The 12,192-nt window shown below is 47.4% G+C and overlaps 1 protein-coding gene across 1 annotated transcript in view; it reads left to right on the top strand.

The window, feature by feature from the left end:
- Positions 1-12,192, top strand: part of EXOC4 (exocyst complex component 4) — a 481,096-nt gene that overhangs the window by 344,168 nt on the left and 124,736 nt on the right. The window contains exon 11 of the mRNA XM_075429015.1: positions 10,142-10,361. Within this exon, the coding sequence (XP_075285130.1) occupies positions 10,142-10,361 (220 nt within the window). The remainder of the gene's footprint in view (positions 1-10,141; positions 10,362-12,192) is intronic.

The following is a 12,192-nucleotide window of genomic DNA, read 5'->3' on the forward strand; positions in this document are numbered from 1 at the left end:
GCGGGTCTTGAATATCTCCAGAGAAGGAGACTCCACAACCCCCCTGGGCAGCCTGTTCCAGTGCTCCGTCACCCTCAGAGGGAAGAAGTTCCTCCTCATGTTCAGACGGAACTTCCTGTGCCTCAGTTTGTGCCCATTACCCCTTGTCCTGTCACTGGGCACCACTGAAAAGAGCTTGGCCCCATCCTCCTGACACCCACCCTTCAGATATTTGTAGGCATTTATAAGGTCCCCTCGCAGCCTTCTCTTCTTCAGGCTGAACAAGCCCAGTTCCCTCAACCTCTCCTCGTAGTGGAGATGCTCCAGTCCCCTCACCATCCTTGTAGCCCTCCGCTGGACTCTCTCCAGTAGCTCTTCATCCTTCTTGAACTGGGGAGCCCAGAACTGGACACAGTACTCCAGATGAGGCCTCACCAGGGCAGTGTAGAGGGGAAGGAGAACCTCCCTTGTCCTGCTGGCCACACTCTTCTTGATGCACCCCAGGATCCCATTGGCCTTCTTGGCAGCCAGGGCACACTGCTGGCTCATAGTTAACCTGTCGTCCACCAGGACACCCAGGTCCCTCTCCGCAGAGCTGCTCTCCAGCAGGTCCACCCCAAGCCTGTACTGGTGCATGGGGTTGTTCCTCCCCAGGTGCAGGACCCTGCACTTGCCCTTGTTGAACCTCATCAGGTTCCTCTCTGCCCAGCTCTCCAGCCTATCCAGGTCACGCTGAATGGCAGCACAGCCTTCTGGTGTATCTACCACACCTCCCAGTTTGGTGTCGTCAGCAAACTTGCTGAGGGTACATTCTAACTCTTCATCCAGGTCGTTGATGAAGAAGTTAAACAAGACTGGGCCCAGTACTGACCCCTGAGGGACACCACTTGTCACCAGCCTCCAACTAGACTCAGCGCCGCTGATGACAACCCTCTGAGTTCTGCCATTCAGCCAGTTCTCTATCCACTTCACCGACCACTCATCCAGCCCACACTTCCTCAGCTTCCCTAGGAGGATATCATGGGAGACTGTGTCGAAAGCCTTGCTGAAGTCAAGGTAGATAACATCCACAGCTCTCCCTTCGTCTACCCAGCCAGTCATGTCATCGTAGAAAGCTATCAGATTGGTCAGGCATGATTTCCCCTTGGTGAATCCATGCTGACTACTCCTGATAACCTTCTTTTCTTCCACTTGCTTCATGATGGCCTCCAGGATAAGCTGCTCCATCACCTTTCCTGGGATGGAGGTGAGGCTGACCGGCCTGTAGTTCCCTGGGTCCTCCTTCTTGCCCTTTTTGAAGATTGGAGTGACATTGGCCTTTCTCCAGTCCTCGGGCACCTCTCCTGTCTTCCAGGACCTCTCAAAGATGATGGAGAGTGGCTCAGCAATGACATCCGCCAGCTCCCTCAGCACTCGTGGGTGCATTCCATCGGGGTCCATGGATTTGTGGACATCCAGATCACTTAAGCGATCCCTCACACAGTCCTCCTCGACCAAGGGAAAGTCGTCCTCTTTGTAGGCTTCTTCTCTTACCTCCGGGGCCTGGGATTCCTGAGGGCCAGTCTTAGCACTGAAGACTGAAGCAAAGAAGGCATTCGTTAGCTCTGCCTTCTCCGCATCCTCCGTCACCAGGACACCCGCCTCATTCAGCAGCGGCCCCACGTTGTCCCTAGCCTTCCTTTTGCTGCTGATGTAGTTGAAGAAGCCCTTCTTGTTGTTTTTGACATCCCTTGCCAGCTTCAATTCCAGGTGAGCCTTGGCCTTCCTCGTCGCATCCCTGCATGCTCTCACTACGTTTCTGTACTCTTCCCAAGTGGCCTGTCCCTCTTTCCACATGCCATGCACCTTTCTCTTCTGCCTGATCTCCGCTAGAAGCTCCTTGTTTAACCATGCAGGTCTCCTTCCTCCTTTGCTAAATTTCTTTCTCAGGGGGATGCATTGCTCCTGTGCATGGAAGAAGTGTTGTTTAAAAAGCGACCAGCACTCATGGACCCCCCTGCCTTCGAGAGCCCTGGCCCACGGGATTCCTCCCAGTAGCTCCTTGAAGAGGCCAAAGTCAGCCCTCCTGAGGTCCAGGGTTTTGATCCTGCTTATCGCCCTGCTTCCTCCACGCAGGATCCTGAACTCGACCATTTCATGGTCACTGCAGCCGAGTCTACCTCCAACCTTCACGTCCTCCACCAGTCCCTCCTTGTTTGTTAACACGAGGTCCAGCAGCGCGCCTTTCCTTGTTGGTTCCTCCACCACTTGCATCAGAAAGTTATCATCGATGCTCTGTAGGAACCTCCTGGATTGCGCCTGCCTAGCTGTATGGTCTTCCCAGCTGATGTCAGGGTGGTTGAAGTCCCCCATGAGAACCAGAGCCTGTGACTGTGAGGCTGCTTGCAGCTGCCTGTAGAAGGCTTCATCAACCTCCTCCTCCTGGTCGGGTGGCCTGTAGTATACACCCACCGTAATGTCACCCGTGTGAGCCTGTCCCTTAATTCTAACCCACAAGCTTTCAACTCCTTCTTCACTTGCCCCCAGGCCAAGCTCAATGCATTCCAGTTGCTGCCTCACATATAGAGCAACTCCCCCACCTCTCCTTGTTGGTCTGTCTTTCCTAAAGAGTCTGTAGCCATCTATGACAGCATGCCAGTCATGCGAGTTGTCCCACCACGTTTCTGTGATGGCGACCAAGTCGTAGCCGTCCTGCTGTATAATGGCTTCCAGCTCCTCCTGTTTATTGGCCATACTACGTGCATTGGTGTAAACACACTTGAGCTGGGCTGTCAATCTCACCCCTGGCCTTGGCACTCCAAGCCTAGGCTCATCCCTAGTGAGCTGGGCAATATCCCCTTCCCCCTTCAAACCTAGTTTAAAGCCCTCTCAATGAGCCCCGCCAGCTCGTGGCCAAGAATTCTTTTCCCCCTTTGTGATAGCTGAAAGGCTGGGAGAGCTGGGGCTGCTCAGCCTGGGGAAGAGAAGGCTGCAGGGAGACCTTGGAGCAGCTGCCAGTGCCTGGAGGGGCTGCGAGAGAGCTGGAGAGGGGCTTGTGCCAAGGGCCTGGAGTGATAGGACAAGGGGTGATGGCTTCAAACTGAAAGAGGGGAGATTTAGACTGGGTATAAGAAATAAAATCTTCACCATGAGGATGGTGAGGCCCTGGAACAGGTTGCCCAGAGAAGCTGTGGTTGCACCCTCCTTGGCAGTGTCCAAGGCCAGGTTGGATGGAGCTCTGAGCACCGTGGTCTGGTGGAAGGGGTCCATGCCCGTGACAGGGGGGTTGTGACGAAATGATCTGTAAGGTCCCTTCCAACTCAAATCGTTCCATGATTCTATGGTCTTCAACTGTCCCTTCTGTTGACCCTCTCCCAAAACGCCCGCTGTTGGCGTGAGCAGGCTTTCTGGATGGGGAATGATCAACCTGGGATCTTCCAGGTGTCTCTCTTAGCTTGAATGTGTCTTCAGACCTTCAAGAACCTAAAGTCTTGGGTATTTTCTCTCTAATTGCATGGATTCTGAACAACCAGTTTGGGATTTGCCGTTCTGTCAGTAACTGGTATCCAGTTCAGAGGATTTCTGGTGTTTTGTCAGTATTGCCTTACTTGGTGTAAGCTCACCAAAAGGTTCATTCCAGCGACTTGGGCATTTTATGACTAAGATAGAAGGAAAGAACAGTTTAGGATCATATGAAAATGAAACAGACTGAAATGTAAATTTGGGCTGAATGTCTGTAAAAATTTTCTTAATAAGGTTTCAGAATATTTTATTTTTTTGCTGTCAATTAATTTTTTGGAGGAGGAAATTTCACACAGTATTATCATCATCATTAAAAAAGGAGTATTTGATGTTATGCACTTTCAGTGATGTGTTCAGTTCCTTTTAATGGTATTTTAGAAGACATCTGATAACAAGACAACAGAAGAAAGCCTAGGGAAGGTGAGAGTTGTCGGTTTCTAAATCAATCCATCTAGCTTTTTTAGGTTTTATGTTTTTTATTACATACTTTCAGCCTAGGTAAGACAGTCCTCATAGCCAATTAAGTTGTGAGTTCGAATGAATTAAATTTTCTGAAATGGTTTGCCTTTTTTTTCTTTTTTAATCCAAATGACTGTCATTTGCAAAAAGATACTTCATTCTACTGAAAGTGCTTTTCTGTCTGAGGGGAATGCTTAATTGCAGCTGCAAATCACCTCAAATGCTTTCATAGGAACATAAAACAAGTTAAAAATTGTGCATCATTTTGAAAAATGAAAGTTCTGAATTTAGGATAAGATGCAGATTTCTATTTATTTTCCCCGTCTGCTCCCTTCAAGAACTCCATCCCGGCCAGACGTCTCAGGGAAGTGTCCTTCAGAGCAGGGGCATCCCTACGAGCCTTTTTCGGATTTCAGCCAATTCCCAGGGCTATCTAGAGTGACCGTTGCCCACAAGCTGGTGACACACCTCGCTCTGCATTTTTTATTCAGAGAAAGCATTTTTGCATTTTACAGGTCTGACATATACGGCGGTTACGTTAAATAAATGTAATTGTTCAGCGTTAGGGGAATTTTCTATCCTGAATGTTCCACGTGGCTCATTCCCTCACATTTAGAGAATACGCCCCACAGCATGTTAACCTTTATAGGTTTTCTTTCAGTTTTTGTGTGCCAGTGAGAGAAGATTTTGGATGTGGTTGTTGCTGCTGTTTCAGAAACCCTGCTGAATTACAACTGAATGGTTCTCTTTCGAGTAGAATAATCGAAGCAAATGGAAAGTGAATCAAAGCCGTTCCTCCGAGGCCTTTTTTATGGCCCCTTTTTACAGGGAGCTAAATCTCAGATTTCACTCTTTGGAGAGCAAAAAGAGAATAGTGAGGTGTTAAAGGGCTCAGTGGCAGAGCCTTTCACCAGATTTTCTAATTGAGGTTTTTTTGGTCAATTGGATTTACGCACGTGCGAGTATGCCCAAAACCCATTGAAAGATTTGTGTCCAGACCTTCCCTGGAGCTCTGCTTTATTCAAATGCCATAAATTTTCTCCACGTTGATTTATACACGTTTTATAGAAGTGTGTCGTTGACCAAAAAATGTGGTTTCTTATCATGTACGCTGGTTCACACAGACATAAGCGTTGATCTCTGGGATAGCCGTGGGTCAAATTGCTTTTTTGACATCTCAGTAGTTACATGGATAGCTTGTAGGAGTGAAATGAGAACATTTTTGGCAAGTACTCTTAGAAGGTTTTTTTTCAGATGCTGTTAAACATTTTGTTCTTTATAAAGACTGAATTATGTTTGAATAAGTTAACCAGCAGTATTTGAATTTTAAATAAATAAATAGCACAGTGCGTGACTGTGAATGTGAGTGTATGTGTCTGCCAGGCAGAAAATAGAGAATATCTGTTAGGTCTTCAATGCCATGCCGTACTTCCCATTTCAGAAGCTTTGCTTTCAGTTTCTTGTAATTTGGCTAGTCTTTAATTGCCAACTGGGGCTAGATATTTTTTTAGAAAAATGTGTCTAAAATACTTGTTCTTTCTGAGAATGAGAAGAAGGAATACACTGTACATGTTGGCAAATTCTGGTGACCTTTTCTTTGGCTGAGAATGTGCATCTTCACATTTCTCAGTAAGAAGAACTGCTGTGTAAAGGGTGCGCCTTTTGCCGTTCCCCTGAAAATACACCAAAATTTGGTTTAGTTGTTCACCTTGGAAGCAGTGCTCGCGCTCTCGTAAGAGGCTTCTTCTTCATAGCCGCTGAAATTCCTGATGGACACGATCCTTCCCGTAGCTAACGAGTACCAAACGAAGGGCAAGGACCTCGCAAAGGTGCTGGTTCCTGAGCCAAGGGCTTTCTCCTTCGCAGTGTTTTTTGAGCTCCCGTACCTGCTCGGTTCCAGCTGCCTGGAGGAGGATGCTCCCTGACGTAAGTGCCGAGAAGAGAGGAGAAAAGCAGGATGAACGAGTGGGATTGGGAACCGAGGAAAATAAGAGAACTGGTGGCCAAATTCCCACAAACAGGAGTCACAGGAAGAAACGAGAAGGCAGGAGGATGAAGCTCGGAAGCGGCGCAGACAGCCCCATAGGATGTGGTGGCAGAAGTGTCCCACTTGGTGTCACGGTGATTTACACAGGTGACCATTTGCTGCTGGTGGGTGTTACTCCAGTCACACAGCAGAGAGTACCAAAGTCCCAATGCTGTGACATTTGCTGTCCGAACCCCGACCCTCCTGTTCCTAGGACAAGACAAGGATCTGCTGATAAGAGTAGCAGTGTGCCATTGTGTAATTAAAAATTATACTGCAATGTCATGCACAGCAGGCCAAATGCAGGTGACACAAGGGACTCCAATCCTTGCGTTTCCAAACTTGTCAGTGTTTGACTTTGCATCCTTAACTTTGCATCCTTACTTCTCTTAAGAAACACATAAAATTAATGTTTTCCATTAGATTAATCTGTTTTGATGGCATTCTGAATAATTCACCCAGTCCAGAACATTGGGTAAGGTGCATCACTGTTGCAGTGTGATGTGCTAGAAGGCTTCTTGGTGTATATCTGCCGTACATTATATGGAGCCTTATAATGCTTGCTCGGGCGCCCTGGTCGTGTGCTCAGTGGGATCTTCCTCTTGGTGGGATGAAGGTCGGAGCTGCACAGTGGCTGCCTCGAGCGCTCCCTTTGCAGAGCAGATGTGGGACTCATCCTGGCTGATGAAGATACGGTGAGATCATCCTTGAACCACGGCAGATCGTAGCAAACTGGATCCCAGTTGTCCTTCTTTTAGTCTGTACTAACTGGTAATGTACCATTGGAGTATCAAATTTATGAACTCTTAGGGCTGTTCCCTGATGTAAGAGATGCTCTGATATCCATACTACATTTTTCCTTACCTCTTCTCTACTTCCATATCCTTTGGTAGAGTTCTTTTGATTAGATGAAGACTTTATCATTTAATCAAGCTGTCCTTGAACATTCCAACTGAAGGTCTCTCATCCATATCCTCTAGTCCTCCATGCCGTGCACAGTTTCAGTCTTAATAACTTTTTCCTGATATCGAGTTTAAATCTGCTTTCCTAAGCTCTTGACCGTTTGTTCTTTATCACAAGTGTTGCTGAGCACTCATAAAATCCCCTCTCATGGAGTCATTGCTGTCTAGCAGCTTTCTCGTAATCTGTGATTACTTTAAGGTTTGTAGCAAGTAAAATAGGAATATACATTGATTCTTGCCAGAATTAAGTGAACCACTGTTGTCTTGTCTGTGTCAAGAAATTAAAGCCTATTAGAACATGGCAACCACCAGGACTCAGTTCTCTAATCAAGGTAAAGTTTGCTGGAGATTAAAGCACGGGTCTTCAGGAGAGATCTGAACTGGTGATTAATGCCAGGTACTGGGAAACAAAAATCCTTGATTACACCTTTCGCTAGCACTGACCTTTCCTACGGCCTCGCACAAGCAATTTAGTTTCTGGTATAGGAAACACTTAGAAACACCATCAAGCTGTTTCAGGATAAGGAGTTGCTGTAGGTCAGCACATCTGAGTTCTAATAGTTTGTGGCTAGTTTGTATGTGGCCATTCTCCCTCTAAAAGTTTTCTTCTATTTATGTTGGTTTAGCCATTTTTAAGCAAGTGCTGGATTTTAAGTGTTCAAAAGTTGTTCCCTTCCCCTCACTGAAAGTTGCATGTTTCAAATTCAAGCTGCTGTGCCTCCCCTTTGCCATCTGGAAGAGGTATAATGGGATAATTCACTTTATTTTTGAGTTTTGTGCATCAAAAGCGCTGTGTAAATAAGCTTATAAAGAAAGAGTGACATATTTATTGGCAGACATGTAAACATACAGTAAGTTAGTTTAATATGGTCCCATCAACCTTGACAACTTTCCCTTCCCTTCCGCTGCCCGGCAGAAAAGGCCCTGGGGGTGCTGGTCGGCAGCCGGCTGAACAGGAGCCAGCAGTGTGCCCAGGTGGCCAAGAAGGTCAACGCCATCCTGGCTTGGGTCAGCAATGGGGTGGGCAGCAGGAGCAGGGCAGGGATCGGGCCCCTGTGCTCGGCACTGGTGAGGCCGCACCTCGAGTGCTGTGCTCAGCTTTGGGCCCCTCACTCCCAGCAGGACATGGAGGGGCTGGAGCGTGGCCAGAGAAGGGCAACGAGGCTGGTGATGGCTCTAGAGAAAAGTCTTATAAGGAGCGACTGAGGGAGCTGGGGCTGTTCAGTCTGGAGAAGAGGAGGCTGAGGGGAGACCTTCTCGCTCTCTACAGCTCCCTGACAGGAGGGTGTAGTGAGGTGGGAATTGGTCTCTTCTCCCAGGTAACCAGCGACAGGACGAGAGGCAATGGCCTCAAGTTGTGTCAGGGGAGGTTTAGATTGGATATTGGGAAAAATGTCTTCCCTGAGAGAGTGGTCAGGCATTGGACCAGGCTGCCCAGGGAGGTGGTGGAGTCGCCAACCCTGGAGGGGGTCAAAAACCGTGTAGATGTGGCACTTGGGGACGTGGTTTAGCAGGCATGGTGGTGTTGGGTTGATGGTTGGACTCGATGATCTTAAAAGGTCTTTTCCAACCTATGATTCTGTGATTTTATGATTAAGGACTTCAGTGGTTGTCACTCGAAGCTGGTTACATTAGGTCAATTATTTCAGCGATGAGATAAGCTCAGTGGTGGTCTCTCTGCTCTCTTCTCCGATGACTCCGCTGTTTCCCTGGTTTATAAAGCCGATTCACATTATCTATATGTGAAAGCCAGGGAACAAAACTGCCATCCTGCGCTCTTCTCTCCATGCAGCATCGCTCTTTGGAGAAGCAATCTTCAGACTTAATTGCTCAGGGGTCCCCCTGCAGAAGCAGTAGCTGCATCGGCCCAAATGTGTCACTCCACATGGTGGAGTCAATGCTGCAGAGGCTTTAGGGAGCAAATTGTTCAGATTTGAAAGAAATCAGGCTAGTCAAATTGACAGGAGCTCATCAGTCAGTCCTCTGAAGGGAAGCTGCCTCCTCTGGAGTGCTGGACGTGGAGCTAGAAAATTATGGACAATTAAGCAGACCACGTTGAAGTGTTTGGGAAAATAGTGAGTGGTAAAGCATCTCTGATACATGCTAACCGCGCTGGGACTGTTAAAAGATGTCTCAATTGTGAAAAAAGTCTTTGCTAGTGAAGAAGAGGTGGCTTTCAGGGTGCAGAGGGTGTTGCTACGTGTATTGGGAGATGCAAGGTCAAACACTTGCTTCTGCTGCTGCTGTGTAAAGCAAAGATAAAAGCTATTGCAGACTATACAGAGGTGAGATTAAAATACCGAAGATTGCGAGGCACTTGTGTGCATCGATGAAGAGAGCGGTGGAAACACCACATTTCTGCCTTTCAGACAGAAGATCTCAACCCATTCTGACTCCTGATACTCAATTCCTAATTATTTTGATATATCCAGTTTTGGAAGGAAAACTAATTTCATTGCCTTGGATGCAAGTTAAAGAAATGACGCTGTAATTTCTAGAAGAAGCTCCTATGTGTTAAACAGATGGCATCGCTGAGATAAAGATATTTTTCAGGAGATGGCAAGCATTTTGTGTTAAAATATTCCCGGAGTCGGCTGCCATTCTGCGTACGCAGGACTGGAATCCTAGGATGCATAATAAAAATATAGCATAGTACAGACATACATAATGCAGTCTGATAGCAGCATAATACCTATGCGTTGCTTTTTTCAGTGATATCTCTAGACTTGGAGCTGGAATATACTCCTGTTCAGCGTAGAGATGGGGAACCCCCCTGTGGGAATCAAGTGACCAATGCCAGAAGGAAGTTTGCCTTTTCAGAGGGATTTCTAGCCTCTTGAATTTTTTTATGGGTTTTTTTTTTAAAAAAAGGTGTTTTTCCAGTATGTGTCAAATAGAAAAGTCAGTGATTTGTGGACGGGTAAACACAAATCATGCCCGGGTTGTGGATTATCACCAGTCCCCCACTTTGTCTGTTCTTCTCTAGCCATTGAGTCTTTGTCTCGCCGGCTGTTGGCATTTCATCGATTTTTTTTTGGAAGGCTATCTTGTAGACCTTTTCTACTCTTCATGCCTCATGTCAGCGTAGTCTGCAGTCATTCCCCCCCCAGCTGGTGCTTGGCTCTGAGACACAGGAATGGCAAAGGCAACGCTAACACGTTTAGAGTAACTGCGTGGTTTAACTACATTGCAGTCTTCCCCTTCTGTTTTCCAGATTTATCCAGGAGATAGAGCACGCCATGGAGCTTGGCCCAACCAAGCAGTGTCCACTCCGCGAGTTCCTCACCATGTACATCAAGAACATCTTCCTCAATCAGGTCCTGGCTGAGATCAACAAAGAGATTGAAGGCGTCACGAAGGCTTCTGATCCCTTGAAAATACTGGCTAATGCGGATACCATGAAGATCCTAGGTGTGCAGCGGCCACTTCTGCAGGTAGGAGCTGAGCGAGCTGCCAATACGTTCATCACTGTCCATGTCTAGCCATGACCATGCTATATATCAGATGGGGAAAGACCTGGACCTGTTGGAGCGGGGCCAGAGGAGGCCCCAGCAATGATGCAAGGGCTGGAACCCCTCTGCTGGGAGGAAAGGCTGGGAGAGCTGGGGCTGCTCAGCCTGGAGAGGAGAAGGCTGCGGGGAGACCTTAGAGCAGCTGCCAGTGCCTGGAGGGGCTGCGAGAGAGCTGGAGAGGGGCTTGTGACAAGGGCCTGGAGGGACAGGACAAGGGGTGATGGTTTTAAACTGAAAGAGGGGAGATTTAGACTGGATGTAAGGAAGAAGTGCTTCGCTCTGAGGGTGGTGAGGCCCTGGCCCAGGTTGCCCAGAGAGGTGGTCGATGCCCCATCCTTGGAATCATTCCAGGCCAGGTTGGACAGGGCTCTGAGCAGCCTGACCCAGCTGAAGATGTCCCTGCTCATAGCAGGGGGTTGGAGCAGATGGCCTTTAAAGCTCCCTTCCAATACAGACCATTCTGTGATTCTATGACTCCATGATTCTCTGTCTCTCTTGCTAAATGTGTCAAGCTAACAGCAATCTTCGCATCTTGCCGGGCCTGTGCCGTTATTAAAGCACCTTGTAGCCATCGTGACAAATTGTTACCAGCTTTCTTAAACCCGTATCGTAGGAGTTTATTTTCAAGATTTAGAAGAACGCGTGCCTCCCCTAGAAGTTCCGGGGACACCTGCAAATCCTAGAGCCGTGTCGTCAGACAGAGTACACGAGCCAGACTGCCAGGAGGAGCAGAGATGAGGTCTGCTGCCTCCCAAGCACAGCGCGTCTGTGATGGATGCGATGCTGTGGCAGCGAGGCAGCTGTATTGCTTCCTCAGCCAGATAAGAGAGATTTGAGAGATTTGGCTTTGAAGTTAAGAGTATTTATGCGAGAAGTCTCTTATGAAACAGCTTTTTTGAGCTCTAATGTGGAGTAGTGATAATAGCAACAAGCACAGTTCTCATCCCAGCTACGTGGGTAACAGGACAGTATGGAAGCCCCCCCAAAAATTCTGAATTATACGTGTTGCATGGGACTGCAAGGAATGAACTGACTGTCAGCTCTGACTCTTGCTGTGGTTGGGGTCAAGCTCTTTTAATCCTTTTAAATTATTCCCTCTTATCTGTAAAATTGCCCCCTCTGGGATGAATATTTGCAAAGTTCTTGGGAAGTAGCACGCATCTCCCAAGTTTATGTAGCCATTTTCTATCTTAGTTTATATCTGTAAAATATGTGTATATGATAGTTATATATAATAATAGTAATAAGTATTATTATTTGGCGGAAGTCATCAGAATTTTTGCAAGTATTAATGGTCACTAACACTACGCCTGTCTGGGTGTCGTGTTGATGGGATGGGTCTTACAGAAGCAAAGCAAAATTAGATTCCAGCGGAGATTTGTCAGAAGTCTTTAGAGGAGAACAGCTTCCTTAGGAGGGAGGGGAAATTTCTTCACCTGGTTTAGAAAATCTCCATGAGTTAAAATGTGTTTTGGAGCCACACAGCATCCTTCAACTGTTTCCTTCCCAAAGTCCACCTTTACCAGCCTGCTCAGAAACTCAGTTATCAGAACTGAAAAGTGGAAGAGTACGACCCATTGTAAATAATTGCCAGCATAAACAGTGTTTCAGCCTCAGTGTTCACGGAGCACGCATGACGTGAGATGAGAACAGAGCAGGTTGTGTCTGGGTGTCTCATGTTGAGCCCTCGCGTGAGCTGAAGGTGGGTTTGGTGGGTTTTATCTTTTTTTTTTGCCCCTTGGCGCTGCAAAAG

This window comes from Opisthocomus hoazin, chromosome 8 (assembly GCF_030867145.1).
Source record: "Opisthocomus hoazin isolate bOpiHoa1 chromosome 8, bOpiHoa1.hap1, whole genome shotgun sequence".
Lineage (NCBI taxonomy): Eukaryota > Metazoa > Chordata > Aves > Opisthocomiformes > Opisthocomidae > Opisthocomus > Opisthocomus hoazin.